Source organism: Coregonus clupeaformis, chromosome 25, assembly GCF_020615455.1.
Source record: "Coregonus clupeaformis isolate EN_2021a chromosome 25, ASM2061545v1, whole genome shotgun sequence".
In the NCBI taxonomy this organism is placed as follows: Eukaryota; Metazoa; Chordata; class Actinopteri; order Salmoniformes; family Salmonidae; genus Coregonus; species Coregonus clupeaformis.
Window position 1 is genome coordinate 14,401,846 of NC_059216.1, and position 22,824 is coordinate 14,424,669.

At 44.0% G+C, this 22,824-nt stretch overlaps 1 protein-coding gene across 2 annotated transcripts in view; it reads left to right on the top strand.

Annotated features, from left to right (window-relative positions):
• The window catches only part of rab11fip5a (RAB11 family interacting protein 5a (class I)), a 77,486-nt gene that overhangs the window by 46,704 nt on the left and 7,958 nt on the right, over window positions 1–22,824 (top strand). For both annotated transcript variants that reach the window (XM_041857706.2, XM_041857707.2), the window contains exon 3: window positions 4,153–4,687. In XM_041857706.2, the coding sequence (XP_041713640.1) occupies window positions 4,153–4,687 (535 nt within the window). The remainder of the gene's footprint in view (window positions 1–4,152; window positions 4,688–22,824) is intronic.

Here is a 22,824-nt window from a genome sequence, read left to right on the forward strand (position 1 = left end):
CACTACGCCGTGAAGGACTGAAATCCTGCAGCGCCCGCAAGGTCTCCCTGCTCAAGAAAGCACATATACAGGGCCGTCTGAAGTTTGCCAATGAACATCTGTAGTAGTAGTAGTAGTAGTAGCGGTAGTAGTAGTAGCAGTAGTAGTGGTAGTAGTAGCAGTAGTAGTGGTAGTAGCAGTAGTAGTAGTAGTGGTAGTAGTAGTAGCGGTAGTAGTAGTAGCAGTAGTAGTAGTAGTAGTAGTAGTAGTAGCAGTAGTAATAGTAGCAGTAGCAGTAGTAGCAGTAGTAGTAGTAGTAGTAGTAGCAGTAGCAGTAGTAGCAGTAGTAGTAGTAGTAGTGTAGTAGTAGCAGTAGTAGTAGTAGCAGTAGCAGAGAACAGCGCCGGAGAAGATGGCTGCCGTTTTACAGCCCTCTAACCAATTGTACTATTATGTGTGTTTTTCCGCGTTATTTGTAATTTATTTTGTACATAATGTTTCTGCCATCGTCTCTTATAACCAAAAAGAGCTTCTGGATATCAGGACAGCGATTACTCACCTCGTATTGGACAAAGATTTTTTCTTCAACGAGGCGGCCGCGAAGGATATCATACAGACACCCGACAAGGCCCAAATCCCCGTCATTCGCGTGAAGAAGAGACGGAGATATCGTGGACGCAGATCTGGGTGCCTTGTAAGGATCCGATGGCGAGCGAGTAAACTGCCTCTTCCATCAATCCTATTAGCCAACGTTCAATCTTTTGAAAATAAAGTGGACGATTTAAGATTACGGTTATCCTACCAACGGGACATTAAAAACTGTAATATATTATGTTTCACCGAGTCGTGGCTGAACGACGACAATGATAACATTCAGCTAGCAGGCTATACGCTACATCGGCAGGACAGAACGGCTGACTCTGGTAAGACAAGGGGTGGCGGTCTGTGTATATTTGTAAACAACAGCTGGTGCACAAAACCAAATACTAAGGAAGTCTCGAGGTTTTGCTCGCCTGAGGTAGAGTATCTTATGATAAGCTGTAGACCACACTATTTACCAAGAGAGTTTTCATCTATATTTTTCATAGCTGTCTATTTACCACCACAAACCAATGCTGGCATTAAGATTGCACTGAATGAGTTGTACAAGGCCATTAATCAACAGGAAAACGCTCATCCAGATGCAGCGCTCCTAGTGGCCAGGGACTTTAATGCAGGGAAACTTAAATCCGTTCTACCTAATTTCTACCAGCATGTTAAATGTGCAACCAGAGGGAAAAAAACTCTAGACCACCTTTACTCCACACACAGAGACGCATACAAAGCTCTCCCTCGCCCTCCATTTGGCAAATCTGACCATAACTCTATCCTCCTGATTTCTGCTTATAAGCAAAAACTAAAGCAGGAAGCACCAGTGACTCGGTTAATAAAAAAGTGGTCAGATGACGCAGATGCTAAGCTACAGGACTGTTTTGCTAGCACAGACTGGAACATGTTCCGGGATTCTTCAGACAGCATTGAGGAGTACACCACATCAGTCACTGGCTTCATCAATAAGTGCATCGATGATGTCGTCCCCACAGTGACCGTACGTACATACCCCAACCAGAAGCCATGGATTACAGGAAACATCCGCACTGAGCTAAAGGGTAGAGCTGCCGCTTTCAAGGAACGGGACTCTAACCCGGACGCTTATAAGAAATCCCGCTATGACCTCCGACGAACCATCAAACAGGCAAAGAGTCAATACAGGTCTAAGATTGAATCGTACTACACTGGCTCTGACGCTCGTCGGATGTGGCAGGGCTTGAAAACTATTACAGACTACAAAGGGAAGCACAGCCGCGAGCTGCCCAGTGACACAAGCCTACCAGACGAGCTAAACCACTTCTATGCTCGCCGAGGCAAGCAACACTGAAGCATGCATGAGAGCACCAGCTGTTCCGGATGACTATGTAATCACGCTCTCCGTAGCCGATGTGAGTAAGACTTTTAAGCAGGTCAACATTCACAAGGCCGCAGGGCCAGACGGATTACCAGGACGTGTACTCCGAGCATGTGCTGACCAACTGGCAAGTGTCTTCACTGACATTTTCAACATGTCCCTGACTGAGTCTGTAATACCAACATGTTTCAAGCAGACCACCATAGTCCCCGTGCCCAAGGACTCTAAGATAACCTGCCTAAATGACTACCGACCCGTAGCACTGACGTCTGTAGCCATGAAGTGCTTTGAAAGGCTGGTCATGGCTCACATCAACAGCATTATCCCAGAAACCCTAGACCCACTCCAATTTGCATACCGCCCCAACAGATCCACAGATGATGCAATCTCTATTGCACTCCACACTGCCCTTTCCCACCTGGACAAGAGGAACACCTACGTGAGAATGCTATTCATTGACTACAGCTCAGCATTCAACACCATAGTGCTCTCTAAACTCATCACTAAGCTAAGGATCCTGGGACTAAACACCTCCCTCTGCAACTGGATCCTGGACTTCCTGGCAGGGCCGCCCCCAGGTGGTAAGGGTAGGTAACAACACATCTGCCACACTGATCCTCAACACGGGGGCCCCTCAGGGGTGCGTGCTCAGTCCCCCTCCTGTACTCTCTGTTCACCCATGACTGCATGGCCAGGCACGACTCCAACACCATCATTAAGTTTGCCGACGACACAACAGTGGTAGGCCTGATCACCGACAACGATGAGACAGCCTATAGGGAGGAGGTCAGAGATCTGGCCGTGTGGTGCCAGGACAACAACCTCTCCCTCAACGTGACCAAGACAAAGGAGATGATTGTGGACTACAGGAAAAAAAAGAGGACTGAGCACGCCCCCATTCTCATCGACGGGGCTGTAGTGGAACAGGTTGAGAGCTTCAAGTTCCTTGGTGTCCACATCACCAACGAACTATCATGGTCCAAACACACCAAGACAGTCGTGAAGGGGGCACGACAAAGCCTATTCCCCCTCAGGAGACTAAAAAGATTTGGCATGGGTCCTCAGATCCTCAAAAAATTCTACAGCTGCACCATCGAGAGCATCCTGACTGGTTGCATCACCGCCTGGTATGGCAACTGCTTGGCCTCCGACCGCAAGGCACTACAGAGGGTAGTGCGTACGGCCCAGTACATCACTGGGGCAAAGCTTCCTGCCATCCAGGACCTCTATACCAGGCGGTGTCAGAGGAAGGCCCTCAAAATTGTCAAAGACTCCAGCCACCCTAGTCATAGACTGTTCTCTCTGCTACCGCACGGCAAGCGGTACCGGAGTGCCAAGTCTAGGTCCAAAAGACTTCTCAACAGCTTCTACCCCCAAGCCATAAGACTCCTGAACAGCTAATCATGGCTACCCGGACTATTTGCACTGCCCCCCCACCCCATCCTTTTTACGCTGCTGCTACTCTGTTAAGTTTCCCACGGGGGGCCAGTATAAAAAAATATATATGTATTCACTAACTGTAAGTCGCTCTGGATAAGAGCGTCTGCTAAATGACTAAAATGTAAAATGTAAATGTAGTAGTAGCAGCAGTAGTAGTAGTAGTAGTGGTGGCAGTAGTAGTAGCAGTAGTAGTAGCAGTAGTAGTAGTAGTAGTAGCAGTAGTAGCAGTAGTAGCAGTAGCAGTAGTAGCAGTAGCAGTAGTAGTAGCAGTAGTAGCAGTAGTAGTAGTAGTAGTAGTAGTAGTAGTAGTAGTAGCAGTAGTAGTAGTAGTAGTAGTAGTAGCAGTAGTAGTAGTAGTAGTAGTATACATCGGTTGTCACTCAACTAATAAAGCCTAATAACAGATGTAGGAAGATCAGAAACAGTCCTCCTACCTCGAGTTGGTCAGTGCGTGAAGCTGGGTACATTGCCAAGTTTGACTAGGCTACAGATATTGCCTGGCCTTCAGCAGGCAAAATCACTTGTAGATCAATAACTGTCATCACAGTTCAATGCTTAGTTGTACACTGAAGGACGATCAGCAGAGTAATATGAGTAAAACATTTCAGTGAATCAGCGATTCCTAACATTTCAATCAATGCTACATTTGGATCGGTTTGGGGTCCGTGGACCGATGCAGTCATTTCAATCAGGGACCGATGTGAGTCGTTACATCCCTACTTTAAACGTTTGATTACCTACATTGTCCCTCTTTGCTTGACTTTTCCTGCATCTGTCTTCCTCCACAGAGCATACGGCAGAGTCGTCTCCCAAGCTGGCCTCCTATACATGCGAGTTCACTGACGAGTCTGGAGAGATCAACATCCCTGTGCCTCAGCCTGTCTGCATCAACGGAAGCCATGTGTACAGCACGGCCCTGGACCCTGGCCCGGGGAACGGCCCGGGGAATGGCCCGGGGAACCCCATAATACCCTTAGATCCTCTAGCCCTGGTGAAGAACAACCTGCCTCTGTCCCAGTCCCTTCAGAACCTGAGCCAGCAGAGAGAGGAGCTCCCTGTCCTCCTCCCTAAAGGTCCCGCTGCGGACGGCCGGCGCTGGTCCTTTGACAAGGCAGGGAAGGAGGAGAAGGTGGCCATCGCAGCGGCCCTGGAGCAGGCTGGCCACGGGATGGGCGAGGAGGACAGGGAGGAGTCAGACAGAGACGGCCAGGGGAGGAAACGAAGCAGAAACTGTCTGGATGAGTCTGAACAGGCCTCGGACTCTGGCCCAGGCGAAAAACACAAAGGATGGTTTGGATCAAAGGACAACCAGAACAAACCCAGGTGAGAACAAATTACCACTAGTGGGTGTAAACGGGTGAGAGCACAGGGTGACGGAGACAGCTCAGAAAGATGGGGGACCTCCACTGACAACATTATAGATTGAAATCATATGATGTGTAAGGGATGGTCAGTCTTCTTGGCAACTGGTTTAGAAAAGGTTTCTACACAGAGCAGGTTGGAGTCAATAACCACATTTCCAGCTGGTTTAGAAAAGGTTTCTACACAGAGCAGGTTGGAGTCAATAACCACATTTCCAGCTGGTTTAAAAAAGGTTTCTACACAGAGCAGGTTGGAGTCAATAACCACATTTCCAGCTGGTTTAAAAAAGGTTTCTACACAGAGCAGGTTGGAGTCAATAACCACATTTCCAGCTGGTTTAAAAAAGGTTTCTACACAGAGCAGGTTGGAGTCAATAACCACATTTCCAGCTGGTTTAAAAAAGGTTTCTACACAGAGCAGGTTGGAGTCAATAACCACATTTCCAGCTGGTTTAGAAAAGGTTTCTACACAGAGCAGGTTGGAGTCAATAACCACATTTCCAGCTGGTTTAAAAAGGTTTCTACACAGAGCAGGTTGGAGTCAATAACCACATTTCCAGCTGGTTTAAAAAAAGGTTTCTACACAGAGCAGGTTGGAGTCAATAACCACATTTCCAGCTGGTTTAGAAAAGGTTTCTACACAGAGCAGGTTGGAGTCAATAACCACATTTCCAGCTGGTTTAAAAAAGGTTTCTACACAGAGCAGGTTGGAGTCAATAACCACATTTCCAGCTGGTTTAAAAAAGGTTTCTACACAGAGCAGGTTGGAGTCAATAACCACATTTCCAGCTGGTTTAAAAAGGTTTCTACACAGAGCAGGTTGGAGTCAATAACCACATTTCCAGCTGGTTTAAAAAAGGTTTCTACACAGAGCAGGTTGGAGTCAATAACCACATTTCCAGCTGGTTTAAAAAAGGTTTCTACACAGAGCAGGTTGGAGTCAATAACCACATTTCCAGCCACAGTTTTTATGCGAGTGAAGTCATACCGTATTTTAAAAAATATTTTAAAAAATAATGACCGCTGTCATGGAAACAGGAAGTTTCGGTACAATTTTATAAATGCAGACAGATCAAAATTAATTATGCGAGAAATGGTGGTGGAAATGCCTTTATGCACAAATATTGATATAATAACCATCATATCGATGTAAACTTGGAGTCACGCAATTAAATGTTGTGTGGGCCTCCCACTACGACTCAGGAAACCATGCAGTTTATTAGTCTACAGATAAATAATAAATTATGATAAACTTCACAGGGTGGTGAAAGTGTACGGTGAGGAGCTTGATGCTCCTTTCCAATAAATATAGAGGGTCTTATTCTGGTGACATGATGATCGATGCTTGACAAATACTAATATTCTCACTCTTATCCATAATAATCTCATCATGCAGACTAACCTACCTGCAGTCCAGTAGGGGGGCCTCTGGTCTAAGGAGATCCCAATGCCCCAGGGCAGTGAAGGGGACATTGCCCTGCATAGGGTGCCGTCTTTTGGATGGGACGTTAAAACCGGTGTCCTGATTCTGGTCACTGAAGCTCCCATGGCACTTATCATAAGAGTAGGGTGTTAACCCTGGTGTCCTGGCTAAATTTGCAATCTTACCATCATGGCCACCTAATCATCCCCAGCTTCCAATTGGCTCATTCATCCCTGTAATGCTTCACCAGGTCATTGCTTTGAAAGATAAAATGTTCTCAGTCAAGTTAACTGGTAAAATAAGGGTTAATACTGCTAAGAGGGCATGCATCTTTAAAGTCTGCACAAGCTACTGCTCTACTGCTTCTGATATCGCTATTGGAACATCTGCTGGAGACCTACGGCTAGGAGAGCTACGGCTAGGAGAGCTACGGCTAGGAGAGCTACGGCTAGGAGCGCTACGGCTAGGAGAGCTACGGCTAGGAGCGCTACGGCTAGGAGAGCTACGGCTTGGAGAGCTACGGCTAGGAGCGCTACGGCTAGGAGAGCTACGGCTAGGAGAGCTACGGCTAGGAGAGCTACGGCTAGGAGAGCTACGGCTTGGAGAGCTACGCTAGGAGAGCTACGGCTAGGAGAGCTACGGATAGGAGCGCTACGGCTAGGAGAGCTACGGATAGGAGAGCTACGGATAGGAGAGCTACGGCTAGGAGAGCTACGGCTAGGAGAGCTACGGCTAGGAGAGCTACGCTAGGAGAGCTACGGCTAGGAGAGCTACGGCTAGGAGAGCTAGGGCTAGGAGAGCTAGGGCTAGGAGAGCTACGTCTTGGAGAGCTACGTCTTGGAGAGCTACGGCTTGGAGAGCTTGCATCGGTAGATTCTGCAACGCTTCCACACAACCTGCTGCCAGGAGTGTGCATCATCTAGGACCTTTTTGTTGTTGACAGTACGCATACTAGATTCTGCAGCATCCTTAGTTTCTCTAGTGGCTAGTGTCTCCTCGGAGTGACTAAAAGCATTTCGAGCCGTATTCTGAAGTAGTGTTAGTTGGGACTGTCTCTCTTGATGCGTTAGTTGGGACTGTCTCTCTTGATGCGTTAGTTGGGTCTGTCTCTCTTGATGCGTTAGTTGGGACTGTCTCTTGATGAGGATGTGTTAGTTGGGACTGTCTTTCTTGATGAGGATGCGTTAGTTGGGACTGTCTCTCTTGATGCGTTAGTTGGGACTGTCTCTCTTGATGCGTTAGTTGGGACTGTCTCTCTTGATGCGTTAGTTGGGATGTCTCTCTTGATGCGTTAGTTGGGACTGTCTCTCTTGATGCGTTAGTTGGGACTGTCTCTCTTGATGCGTTAGTTGGGACTGTCTCTCTTGATGCGTTAGTTGGGACTGTCTCTCTTGATGAGTTAGTTGGGACTGTCTCTCTTGATGCGTTAGTTGGGACTGTCTCTCTTGATGCGTTAGTTGGGACTGTCTCTCTTGATGCGTTAGTTGGGACTGTCTCTCTTGATGAGGATGCGTTAGTTGGGACTGTCTCTCGATGTGTTAGTTGGGACTGTCTCTTGATGAGGATGTGTTAGTTGGGACTGTCTCTCTTGATGAGGATGTGTTAGTTGGGACTGTCTCTCTTGATGCGTTAGTTGGGACTGTCTCTCTTGATGAGGATGTGTTAGTTGGGACTGTCTCTCTTGATGAGGATGTGTTAGTTGGGACTGTCTCTCTTGATGCGTTAGTTGGGACTGTCTCGCTTGATGAGGATGCGTTAGTTGGGACTGTCTCTCTTGATGCGTTAGTTGGGACTGTCTCTCTTGATGCGTTAGTTGGGACTGTCTCTCTTGATGCGTTAGTTGGGACTGTCTCTCTTGATGCGTTAGTTGGGACTGTCTCTCTTGATGCGTTAGTTGGGACTGTCTCTCTTGATGCGTTAGTTGGGACTGTCTCTTGATGAGGATGCGTTAGTTGGGACTGTCTCTCTTGATGCGTTAGTTGGGACTGTCTCTCTTGATGAGGATGTGTTAGTTGGGACTGTCTCTCTTGATGCGTTAGTTGGGACTGTCTCTCTTGATGCGTTAGTTGGGATTGTCTCTCTTGATGCGTTAGTTGGGACTGTCTCTCTTGATGCGTTAGTTGGGACTGTCTCTCTTGATGCGTTAGTTGGGACTGTCTCTCTTGATGCGTTAGTTGGGACTGTCTCTTGATGAGGATGCGTTAGTTGGGACTGTCTCTCTTGATGCGTTAGTTGGGACTGTCTCTTGATGAGGATGCGTTAGTTGGGACTGTCTCTCTTGATGAGGATGCGTTAGTTGGGACTGTCTCTCTTGATGCGTTAGTTGGGACTGTCTCTCTTGATGCGTTAGTTGGGACTGTCTCTCTTGATGCGTTAGTTGGGACTGTCTCTCTTGATGAGGATGCGTTAGTTGGGACTGTCTCTCGATGCGTTAGTTGGGACTGTCTCTTGATGAGGATGTGTTAGTTGGGACTGTCTCTCTTGATGAGGATGTGTTTGTTGGGACTGTCTCTCTTGATGCGTTAGTTGGGACTGTCTCTCTTGATGAGGATGTGTTAGTTGGGACTGTCTCTTGATGAGGATGTGTTAGTTGGGACTGTCTCTCTTGATGCGTTAGTTGGGACTGTCTCTCTTGATGAGGATGCGTTAGTTGGGACTGTCTCTCTTGATGAGGATGCGTTAGTTGGGACTGTCTCTCTTGATGCGTTAGTTGGGACTGTCTCTCTTGATGCGTTAGTTGGGACTGTCTCTCTTGATGCGTTAGTTGGGACTGTCTCTCTTGATGCGTTAGTTGGGACTGTCTCTCGATGCGTTAGTTGGGACTGTCTCTCTTGATGAGGATGCGTTAGTTGGGACTGTCTCTCTTGATGTGTTAGTTGGGACTGTCTCTCTTGATGAGGATGCGTACAGTGGACCTATACTATACTAACATCGTGAATGGAGCTGTGGGCCTCTGGTGAAAAGGGGGATAGGGTGCACTATATAGGGGATAGGGTGCCATTTGGGACGTTGTATCTCAGCTGTAACACTTCCTCTGCTCTAGCCTGAAATCCACAACCTGTTTTGTGCCAACAATCCACTCCTTGTACTCTGTGTCACTGCCAATCGTGACAAGGAGTGGCGAGGAATGGAATGATAGCACAAACTGACTGGTAGCCAGGCTACAACTAAACCAGCATGGTGTTTAGGATGGTAGCCAGGCTACTTCTAAACCAGCATGGTGTTTAGGATGGATGGATCTGTGTATCTCTGCTGTAACACTTCCTCTCTCTACTCTGCCTCTAGTTTCGGCTGACAGACAGGCAGGCAGGCATCTGCATTGCAGATAGGGGTGGGGTATTGCAGACAGACAGACAGACAGACAGACAGACAGACAGACAGACAGACAGACAGACATACAGATAGGGGTGGGGTATTGCAGATAGATAGACAGACAGACAGACAGACAGACAGATAGATAGATAGGGGTGGGGTATTGCAGACAGACAGACAGACAGACAGACAGACAGACAGACAGACATACAGATAGGGGTGGGGTATTGCAGATAGATAGACAGACAGACAGACAGACAGATAGATAGATAGGGGTGGGGTATTGCAGACAGACAGACAGATAGGGGTGGGGTATTGGGGTGGGGTATTGGGGTGGGGTATTGGGGTGGGGTATTGCTCCAGTGAAATGAACTATAAAGCTGAAACCTCCACTACACTCTGATATGATACATGTATTATTTGTATTTATTTAATCTTTATTTAACTAGGCAAGTCAGTTAAGAACGAATTGTTATTTCCAATGACGGCCTGTGTCAATCTGTGTATAACGTATCAGAGATCTCAGGCTGGTGGAATCTTTACATGACTAGATGGCTCCTCCCTTTTTTTCTAGTTTGTGTTATGAGGTTAACCATGATGTTTGTTTTTCTAATGTTAAATCTCGTACGGGCAATTGACGTGTGTGTACATGCAGTTGTGAAAAAGGAAATTGTGCTGATCTCTCTAACACACTGGGGACTCTCTCCTGGGGATACTAGGGATGTTCTGATCTCTCTAACACACTGGGGACTCTCTCCTGGTGATACTAGGGATGTTCTGATCTCTCTAACACACTGGGGACTCTCTCCTGGTGACACTAGGGATGTTCTGATCTCTCTAACACACTGGGGACTCTCTCCTGGTGACACTAGGGATGTTCTGATCTCTCTAACACACTGGGGACTCTCTCCTGGTGACACTAGGGATGTTCTGATCTCTCTAACACACTGGGGACTCTCTCCTGGTGATACTAGGGATGTTCTGATCTCTCTAACACACTGGGGACTCTCTCCTGGTGATACTAGGGATGTTCTGATCTCTCTAACACACTGGGGACTCTCTCCTGGTGATACTAGGGATGTTCTGATCTCTCTAACACACTGGGGACTCTCTCCTGGTGATACTAGGGATGTTCTGATCTCTCTAACACACTGGGGACTCTCTCCTGGTGACACTAGGGATGTTCTGATCTCTCTAACACACTGGGGACTCTCTCCTGGTGACACTAGGGATGTTCTGATCTCTCTAACACACTGGGGACTCTCTCCTGGTGATACTAGGGATGTTCTGATCTCTCTAACACACTGGGGACTCTCTCCTGGTGATACTAGGGATGTTCTGATCTCTCTAACACACTGGGGACTCTCTCCTGGTGATACTAGGGATGTTCTGATCTCTCTAACACACTGGGGACTCTCTCCTGGTGATACTAGGGATGTTCTGATCTCTCTAACACACTGGGGACTCTCTCCTGGTGATACTAGGGATGTTCTGATCTCTCTAACACACTGGGGACTCTCTCCTGGTGACACTAGGGATGTTCTGATCTCTCTAACACACTGGGGACTCTCTCCTGGTGACACTAGGGATGTTCTGATCTCTCTAACACACTGGGGACTCTCTCCTGGTGACACTAGGGATGTTCTGATCTCTCTAACACACTGGGGACTCTCTCCTGGTGATACTAGGGATGTTCTGATCTCTCTAACACACTGGGGACTCTCTCCTGGTGACACTAGGGATGTTCTGATCTCTCTAACACACTGGGGACTCTCTCCTGGTGATACTAGGGATGTTCTGATCTCTCTAACACACTGGGGACTCTCTCCTGGTGATACTAGGGATGTTCTGATCTCTCTAACACACTGGGGACTCTCTCCTGGTGATACTAGGGATGTTCTGATCTCTCTAACACACTGGGGACTCTCTCCTGGTGATACTAGGGATGTTCTGATCTCTCTAACACACTGGGGACTCTCTCCTGGTGATACTAGGGATGTTCTGATCTCTCTAACACACTGGGGACTCTCTCCTGGTGACACTAGGGATGTTCTGATCTCTCTAACACACTGGGGACTCTCTCCTGGTGATACTAGGGATGTGCTGATCTCTCTAACACACTGGGGACTCTCTCCTGGGGATACTAGGGATGTTCTGATCTCTCTAACACACTGGGGACTCTCTCCTGGTGATACTAGGGATGTTCTGATCTCTCTAACACACTGGGGACTCTCTCCTGGTGATACTAGGGATGTTCTGATCTCTCTAACACACTGGGGACTCTCTCCTGGTGATACTAGGGATGTTCTGATCTCTCTAACACACTGGGGACTCTCTCCTGGTGATACTAGGGATGTTCTGATCTCTCTAACACACTGGGGACTCTCTCCTGGTGATACTAGGGATGTTCTGATCTCTCTAACACACTGGGGACTCTCTCCTGGTGATACTAGGGATGTGCATCTTTCCTTTTCAAGACGATTTGGTGTGATTCGGTTTGATTAGAGGAATGAATCGATGCGATACGATTCAATGCACTAACATTTATTGCATACACACATTCATTTTCCATTCTAAACTACACTGAACAAAAATATAAATGCAACATGTAAAGTGTTGGTCCCATGTTTCATGAGCTGAAATAAAAGATCCCAGAAATTTTCCATACGCACAAAAAGCTTATTTCTCTCAAATGTTGTGCACAAATTTGTTTACATCCCTGTTAGTGAGCATTTCATCTTTGCCAAGATAATCCATCCACCTGACAGGTGTGGCATATCAAGAAGCTGATTAAACAGCATGATCACTACACAGGTACACCTTGTGCTGCGGACAATAAATGGCCACTCTAAAATGTACAGTTTTGTCACACAACACCACAGATGTCTCAAGTTTTGAGGAAGCGTGCAATTGGCATGCTGACTGCAGGAATGTCCACCACAGCTGTTGCCAGAGAATTGAATGTTAATTTCTGTACCATAAACTGCCTCCAATGTTGTTTTAGAGAATTTGGCAGTACGTCCAACCGGCCTCACAACCGCAGACCACGTGTAACCACGCCAGTCCAGGACCGCAACATCCGGCTTCTTCACCTGCAGGAGCTGAGACCAGCCACCCGGACAGCTGATGAAACTGTGGGTTTGCACAACCGAAGAATTTCTGCACAAACTGTCAGAAACCATCTCCGGGAAGCTCATCTGCGTGCTCGTCGTCCTCACCAGGGTCTTGACCTGACTGCAGTTCGGCGTCGTAACCAACTTCAGTGGGCAAAAATGCTCACCTTCGATGGCCACTGGCACGCTGGAGAAGTGTGCTCTTCACGGATGAATCCCGGTTTCAACTGTACCGGGCAACTGTACTGGGCGAGCGGTTTGATGATGTCAACATTGTGAACAGAGTGCTGCATGGTGGCGTTGGGGTTATGGTATGGGCAGGCATAAGCTACGAACAACGAACACAATTGCATTTTATCGATGGCAAACATAACGATGGTCATTATGGCCAAACAGTTCTATTTTTGTTTAATCAGACCAGAGGACATTTCTCCAAAAAGTACGATCTTTGTCCCCATGTGCAGTTGCAAACCGTAGTCTGGCTTTTTTATGGCGGTTTTGGAGCAGTGGCTTCTTCCTTGCTGAGCGGCCTTTCAGGTTATGTCAATATAGGACTCGTTTTACTGTGGCTATAGAAACTTTTGTACCTGTTTCCTCCAGCATCTTCACAAGGTCCTTTGCTGTTGTTCTGGGATTGATTTGCACTTTTCTCTAGGAGACAGAACGCGTCTCATTCCTGAGCGGTATGACGGCTGCGTGGTCCCATGGTGTTTATACTTGCGTACTATTGTTTGTACAGATGAATGTGGTACCTTCAGGCGTTTTGGAAATTGCTCCCAAGGATGAACCAGACTTGTGGAGGTCTACAATTTTTTTTCTGAGGTCTTGGCTGATTTCTTTTGATTTTCCCATGATGTCAAGCAAAGAGGCACTGAGTTTGAAGGTAGGCCTTGAAATACATCCACAGGTACACCTCCAATTGACTCAAATGATGTCAATTAGCCTATCAGAAGCTTCTAAAGCCATGACATCATTTTCTGGAATTTTCCAAGCTGTTTAAAGGCACAGTCAACTTAATGTATGTAAACTTCTGACCCACTGGAATTGTGATACAGTGAATTATAAGTGAAATAATCTGTCTGTAAACAATTGTTGGAAAAATTACTTGTGTCATGCACAAAGTAGATGTCCTAACCGACTTTCCAAAACTATAGTTTGTTAACAAGAAATGTATGGAGTGGTTGAAAAACGAGTTTTAATGACTCCAACATAAGTGTATGTAAACTTCCGACTTCAACTGTATATGCACAAGGACTACTTTAACAATTTCCACTGAAAAATGTACAAAAACGAATTTAGTGGAAGAGCTGTGCCGACGCAAACTTTGGTAACGGAATTACGGTAAATTCTCCCTCAGAATTACGGTAACGGAATTGTGTCATGGGTCCCTGATCTGTACTACACAGAAATGCATCATTATGGATATGAATGTCATTCTCCTCAAGTTTCACAAGTTTGGACATCACAGCACAGCAGAGTATAGTACAGCAGAGTACAGTACAGTACAGTAGGGGGGTCGGCGGGGGGTCGGCAGGGGGTCGGCAGGGGGTTGGCAGGGGGGTCGGCAGGGGGGCGGGGGGTCGGCAGGGGGGCGGTAAAAAAACAAATGGAACTCAGTCCGGCTTTAAACTTACTCTTGAAAGTTGTAATAGTAAAATGCACAAGGTGTTGAAATTGGGTAGTGCATCACCAGTTCCTCTTGTCATGTTAGTCATTACAGACCTTAGAGAGATATTTATAACTGGTCAGAAACGTCCAGATCAACTAGCCCATGTCAGCTAACGTTTTTAGCTAGGTTTTTTTAGCCCATAGATTTTGTAGTAATGTAAGTCACTAAAATCACATGAATACACATTAGACATGGCAAAATGTATACATTTTACATTTGACATTTTAGTCATTTAGCAGATGCTCTTATCCAGAGCGACTTACAGTTAGTGAGTGCATACATTTTCCATACTGGCCCCCCGTGGGAATCGAACCCACAACCCTGGCGTTGCAAGCGCCATGCTCTACCAACTGAGCTACAGGAGGCCTAAAGCAGTCTATAAAGTTCCGTTAGCACTAAACACCCCCCACATTGAAGTCAATGCTCCGTTCAGTTCAATAAGGAAAACTCCAATAAATCCAGATGGTAGATTTAAATAAGGATTGATCTAATCTCACCAGTTCAAGTTGCACAGTTTAGAAAATAATCCATAGGAAATCCACAAACCAAAAAGGCACTAAAGTAATACTGCAAAAAATGTGGCAAAGCAATTAACTTTTTGTCCTGAATACAAAATGTTATGTTTGGGGCAAATCCATTGCAACACATTACTGAGTACCTCTCGCCATATCTTCAAGCATAGTGGTGGCTGCATCATGTTATGGGTATGCTTGTATTCGTTAAGGACAGGAGTTTTTCAGGATAAAAAAGAAACGTAATGGAGCTAAGCACAGGCAAAATCCTACAGTAAAACCTGGTTCAGTCTGCTTTCCACCAGACACTGGGAGATGAATTCACCTTTCAGCAGGACAGTAACCTAAAACAGAAGGCCAAATCTACACTGGAGTTGCTTACCAAGAAGACAGTGAATGTTCCTGAGTGGCCGAGTTAGTTTTGACTTAAAACTGCTTGAAAATCTATGGTAAGACCTGAAAACGGTTGTCTAGCAATGATCAACAACCAATTTGACAGAGCTTGAAGAATTCTGAAAAGAATAAAGGGCATATGTTGCACAATCCAGGTGTGGAAAGCTCTTAGAGACTTACCCAGAAAGACTCCACAGCGGTAATCGCTGCCAAAGATGCTTCTACAACCGGTCGATCGTGAGGCATTCCTAGTCATTCACCAAACATTTCTGTAAAAAACCCAACGATAAAGCCTTGCGTTCCATTTTTCTTTGTGCGCTGTTGACGGTAGCTGCACCGGTAGCTGCACTTGATTTAGCAGCCCTAGCGTCGGGAAGGAAAAGTGTTCCCATTTTGAACCATTTCATGTGTCTGAAGGTAGAACTCCGCCTACCCGCAGGCCCAGAGAGCCAATCAAGTACACCTATAGGCCTACCGCTGGCCAATCAGATAGCTCAGATCACCGTGTCTGCACAGTTTCTTCCCGACATAAAAAGAAGCCTCGAACGCACAGCAAAGTTGATAATGTCAGATTTCAAAACGTTTCAAACCACGACTAGAGAGAGACTCAATGAATACGGCAAAGAGCTGCTGTTTTTATGAGTCAGTTCATGTTTTAAGTTGTTTTTCAGCACTGCCAACACTTTGTTCAACAGTTTTATAAGCCATAAAATGCCCGTTTTCGATAAGCTTGCATTGGTATTATTGCGGCTTGTCTTTTTTAATATCAAGGAATATTTCACTTTCTCTGGTTATAGGAGTAACAACATGAATTGGTGCTTGAGGCAGAAGTAATGCAGTGTGACTTTAGTTTGGCCATCAGCTGGAAGACTGTCCCCTTTTTCAGCGGAGAGAGGGGGGACGGTGAGTCGGTGAGGGGCAGCCTCATAAGTAATACAACAAATGATCTATACCAGTGTGATCATGTACCTAAAATGTTGAAATATAATTTCAAAATGCTCTGAGAAGAACAACATTGGCAGGGAAATTCAATATGTAGTGATAATGTACTGGGCCTATAGCCTACTCCACAAACCTCATTGCTACAGAACTGTTTTTAATTAGTTAGTGCATTCGGGAAAGTATTCAGACCCCTTGACTTTTCCCACATTTTGTTACATTACAGCTGTCATGACTTGCCCTCATGGGTTGAGGATCAAACATGGCAAAGGTTTGAACACCCCCTTTCCTGGGGGCCAGTTTTATGACCGGTCGTAAATACCGTGCAGACTTTCTCTTCCTCGCCATGAAGTACTGGGAGAAAGGACCCCTTTGTTAACAAAGGAAGTCTTCCTGCCAAGACTCCAACATCCAAAAGTGGATAATGAAACAATATTCCTACTTAAAAGAATGTGGGAAATGGTTGGTGGGGAATTAAAGAACAATCATGTCAAATTCGTTACTATGTTGTGATGTCATTAAAGACGGTGGAACAACATAACTGTATCTCTGGGGGGGTACACTTCCCAGTTATGGGGTTTGCATCTAATTGTTGTATAAAACGAATGATTAACTATAATAATACTTTTGTGAAGATAACGATGTGATTTTATATCATTGTAGATGAGATGATTGTTTTCCATATTGATTTGTTCTCAGTCAGTGGCCACGCCCAGATGAGCACAAACATGATGAAACGCCCCTTATAGTGCATAAAAAGCCTTGAAAAACATTTAAACATTAGACCAGCAGACGTGAAGCGTGAGCTAAACGTTGCAAAATGGTTTAAAACTACAACTCCATTACCAAAGGAAGACCGAGCATACTACGGTATAAGACGGATGTTGCAAATGGTTGAATTTCTACAAGACCAAGAAGCGTGAAGCTGAACAAAATGGTTAGACCAGAAAGACCAGAAAACGTGAGACGTTAGTCCACACGTTTGAAATGGAGAAACTCTGAAACTCTCAACCTCTACACGAGGTGAAGAAGGAGACAATGCACTAGACCTTATCATCTCAGTCTGCAGCTGGCATGTATAGTCGTCTAGAGAACTTTCACTAAAGACACGAGAGAGGAGAGGACAATCCCTCTCAGACAACCGCTGGTACATCTGAAGTATTCCTTCTAACCACCACTACGACCAGAAACTCTACCAAGGACATTGGGATCTCTGGTGGGCAAACCAACGTCCTACATCATCAACTCAAATATCGAGGACAGCAACACGTAAATACATGTTGCATTTCTGATCCGAATGAACGTTATTAGGGTGCATAAGTATTATGATTACTGTAGCGTAGTCTCCAAGGTAACCACGATAGTTTGAATCTCTGTCTCTCCCTTCCACTCTGACCCTCCTTCTACTCAAGCTTTCATGCTATTGTTAGTCCAGACCTCTAGGGTCCTGTTTTCATTGTACAAACTGTAGACTTATCAATAACCTGTGTGTGTGTGTGTGTGTGTGTGTGTGTGTGTGTGTGTGTGTGTGTGTGTGTGTGTTTGTATTGTGTTATTATTTAGTTAGTTAGTAAAAAAATAATTAAGCCAATTTGTGTATTGCTGATTCATCAATAAGGTTAGGGTTCTTGCAGGTTCAAGGATTATGCGACGTTCAGAATGAGACTGATAAGAGTTAATTATGTTATTGATATATAACATGTCTTCTAAGAGTTTAATTCGGGAGATGGTAACTCGTTAAACAACTTCTTCCATGGTGCCCCAAATTCCTAATGAGTTAATTGGTACATGATTAATTTAATCGAGTGACAATTAAACATAGTTAGGTGATAAATAACAGTCATACATTAAAGTAAGTCACGTCATGACACAGCCTTATTCTAAAATGGATCAAATTAATGTTGTTCCTCAATCTACACACAATACCCCATAATGACAAAGCGAAAACTGGTTTTTATAAATGTTAGCAAATTTATTAAAAATAAATGTACAAAAGTATTCAGACCCTTTGCTATGAGACTCGAAATTGAGCTCAGGTGCATCCTGTTACCATTGATCATCCTTGATGTTTCTACAACTTGATTGGATTCCACCTGTGGTAAATTCAATTGATTGGACATGATTTGGAAATGCACACACCTGTCTATATAAGGTCCCACAGTTGACAGTGCATGTCAGAGCAAAAACCAAGCCATGAGGTCAAAGGAATTGTCCGTAGCGCTCCGAGAAAGGATTGTGTCGAGGCACAGATCTGGGGAAGGGTACCAAAAAATGTCTGCAGCATTGAAGGTCCCCAAGAACACAGTCGCCTCCATCATTCTTAAATGGAAGAAGTTTAGAATCACCAAGACTCTTCCTAGAGCTGGCCGCCCGGCCAAACTGTGCAATCGGGGGAGAAGGGCCTTGGTCAGGGAGGTGACCAAGAACCCGATGGTCACTCTGACAGAGCTCTAGAGTTCCTCTGTGGAGATGGGAGAACCTTCTAGAAGGACAACCATCTCTGCAGCACTCCATCAATCAGGCCTTTATGGTAGAGTGGCCAGACGGAAGCCACTCCTCAGTGAAGTCACATGACAGCCTGCTTGGAGTTTGCCAAAAGGCACCTAAAGGACTCTCAGACCATGAGAAACAAGATTCTCTGGTCTGACGAAACCAAGATTGAACTCTTTGGCCTGAATGCTAAGCGTCACATCTGGGTGAAGCATGGTGGTGGCAGGATCATGCTGTGGGGTTGTTTTTCAGCGGCAGGGACTGGGAGACTAGTCAGGATCGAGGGAAAGATGAACGGAGCAAAGTACAGAGAGATCCTTGATGAAAACCTGCTCCAGAGTGCTCAGGACCTCAGACTGGGGCAAGGGTTCACCTTCCAACAGGTCAACGACCCTAAGCGCACAGCCAAGACAATGCAGGAGTGGCTTCGGGACAAGTCTCTGAATGTCCTTGAGTGGCCCAGCCAGAGCCCGGACTTGAACCCGATTGAACATCTCTGGAGAGACCTGAAAATAGCTGTGCAGTGACGCTCCCCATCCAACCTGACAGAGCTTGAGAGGATCTGCAGAGAAGAATGGGAGAAACTCCCCAAACACAGATGTGCCAAGTTTGTAGCGTCATACCCAAGAAGACTCAAGGCTGTAATTGCAGCCAAAGGTGATTTAACAAAGTACTGAGTAAAGGGTCTGAATACTTATGTAAATTTGATATTTCTGTGTTTAAAAAAAATAAAATACATTTGCAAAAATATGTATATTGTTTTTGCTTTGTCATTATGGGGTATTGTGTGTTGATTGATGAGGGGGAAAAACTATTTAATCAATGTTAGAATAAGGCTGTAACGTAACAAAGTGGAAAAAGTGAAGGGGTCCAAATACTTTCCGAATTCACTGTAATGTTGCAGCTCACGTTTTTTAAGTCATGTTTAAAAAAAAAAATCTGAGCTGTAGATCTCGGCTTGCATTTTGACGTAGAAGACGGGATCTTGACTCAAAGATTGGTTGTTCTACAAAGTATTGACTCAGGTGGACCGTAAAGGAAATCCCACTACAAACTATCACCCTCATGCTCTTAAGGAAATCGTGAATGTCATGGATACATTAGAACTAGTAGATATATGGAGGCTTAAATATCCTGATCTAGTGAGATATACATGGCGGAGACTCAATCAAGCTAGTCGTCTTGACTTCTTTCTTATGTCATTCTCGATGGCACCAAAAGTTTAAAAAGTGTTGATAGGGGACAGAATGCGGTCGGACCATCATATAATTCGCATATACATTACTCTTACTGAATTTCCACGTGGGCGAGGATATTGGAAATTTAATCAAAGCCTATTGGATGATAACTTGTTTTTAACTATGACAGAGGAATTCATAACTGACTTTTTCCGACATAACATAGGTACAGCAAATCCCCTTATTGTATGGGACACCTTTAAATGTGCCTTTAGAGGCCATGCAATTCAGTACAAAAGCAATTTAGGTCAAAGGAGTTTATACTAAGAAAGGAAATAGAAAGTCTAACAGAACAGATAGATGCCAATAAAAACTGTAACATAGAGGCTCAGAATAAATTAGAGGAAAAACTAAAAGAAATGGAGAAACTTATTCAAGAAAGATCAAGTGTAATATATTATCAAAATAAAGCAAACTGGATGGAATATGGGGAAAAATGCACCAAATTCTCGGATATTATTCATTCTAATCAGACAGGTTTTTTACATGGAACATACATTGGAGATAATATAAGGCAAGTATTGGAAACAATAGAACACTATGGAAAATATGGGAAACCAGGCCTGCTATTCATAGCAGACTTCGAAAAGGCATTTGATAAAGTACGACTGGAGTTTATATATAAATGCCTGGAGCATTTCAATTTTGGACAATCTCTTATAAATTGGGTTAAAATCATGTATAGTAACCCTAGGTGTAAAATAGTAAATAATGGCTATTTCTCAGAAAGTTTTAAACTGTCAAGAGGAGTGAAACAAGGTTGTCCACTATCGGGATATCTATTTATTATTGCCATCGAGATGCTAGCTATTAAAATCAGATCCAACAATAATATCAAGAGATTAGAAATCCAGGGCTTAAAAACAAAGGTGTCATTGTACACTGATGATTCATGTTTTCTTTTAAATCCACAACTTGAATCCCTCCACAGCCTCATAGAGGATCTAGATAAATTTTCTAACCTCTCTGGATTACAACCAAATTATGATAAATGTACTATATTACGTATTGGATCACTAAAAAATACAATGTATACATTACCATGTAGTTTACCAATAAAATGGTCTGATGGTGATGTGGATATACTCGGAATACATATCCCAAATGAAATAAATGATCTCACTCCAATACATTTTAATAGAAAGTTAGCAAAAATAGATAAGATCTTGCTACCATGGAAAGGTAAATACCTGTCAATTTGTGGAAAAATCACCCTGTTTAACTCTTTAGTATTATCCCAGTTTACCTATTTTCTTATGGTCTTGCCTACGCCTAGCGAACAGTTTTTTTAAATTATATGAGAAAAAGATATTCCATTTTATTTGGAACGGCAAGCCAGACAAAATTAAACGGGCCTATTTATATAATGAATATGAATTTGGAGGACAGAAATTATTAAATATTAAAGCATTAGACCTATCACTAAAAGCTTCAGTCATACAAAAGTTATACTTAAATCCGAACTGGTTCTCTAGCAAATTAGTAAGATTGTCTCACCCAGTGTCCAAGAATGGCCTTTTTCCCTTTATTCAGATTACAACCGCTCATTTTCAGTTATTTGAAAAGGAAATAATCTCCCAAATATCACTATTTCTAAACCAAGCCATAGAAAGTTGGTTGCAATTTCAATTTAATCCTCCAGAAACGACAGAACAAATAATGCAACAAATATTGTGGTTAAACTCAAATATACTAATTGATAAAAAACCTTTTTTTTTTTTGACAAAATGTTTAAAAAAGGTATAATCTTCGTAAATGATATCATCGGTAGGACTGGTGGAGTTATGTCGCACATGCAGCTAACAAAAACAAATGTCTGCTCTACCCAAAATTACAACCAAATAATTGCAGCATTACCGCAAAAATGGAAGAGGAAAGTGGAAGGGGGAAAAAGTAAGGAACTTGTCTGTCGGCCTTGCATTAAAGAATATAATTGGTTAAAGAAAATTGTGATAAATAAAAAAGTATACCAGTTTCATTTAAGGACCAAAGGATTGACAGCCGTCCCATATAGATTGCAAAATAGTTGGGAAGAGATTTTTGACGTACCGATCCCATGGCATAGTGTTTATGAATTGATACGCAAAACGACGCCGGATTCAAAACGTATAATTTTTCAATTTAAATGATTATATAAAGTTCTTGCTACCAATAGAATGTTATTTATATGGGGGATACAATCTTCCCAGCTCTGCAGATTTTGCTGCGAAGAGACAGAATCATTAGATCATTTGTTTTGGTACTGTCCATTTGTAGCTTGTTTTTGGACACAGGTCCAGGAATGGCTGAATGATTGCAATATTTACCTGGAGCTAACCCTGCAGATAGCACTACTGGGTGATCTGAAAAGTCATAGTCAATCGATCAATAATATAATAATACTTTTAGCAAAAATGTTTATTTTCAATTTACGATCTGTAGAAACAATGAGAATAGAAAGGTTCAGAACTTTTGTAAAACATCACAGTACAGTTGAAATATATATGGCAAATAGAAATCCAATATGGATGGTGTTAAGAGATAGATGGGAGGTGTTTTATGTGGAGCTTTGAAGGATGGGACTAATAACAACAACTATATATAGGTTATAGGTTGAGAGCTTTTGTGAAAGAGCACAGTTAGAAAGATATGGCATATAGAAGCAAACCGGATGGACATCATGAAAATGATCGGAGGAAGTTCAGGAGTAAAAACAAACAAAATATAATTATTGTAGAATTTGACTGTGTCCATAAAATGTATATAGTATGTATAAGCTGGAAGTAGAGGCCTAAGCATTGCTGTTCACTAGTTTACTCCAATTAGGGAAGGGGTGGTGGGGTTGGAAAGTAATAAAGGGAAATATTATGTATGTATGTATGTATGTATGTATGTACAGTGGGGAGAACAAGTATTTGATACACTGCTGATTTTGCAGGTTTTCCTACTTACAAAGCATGTAGAGGTCTGTAATTTTTATCATACAGCGGGGAAAAAAAGTATTTAGTCAGCCACCAATTGTGCATGTTCT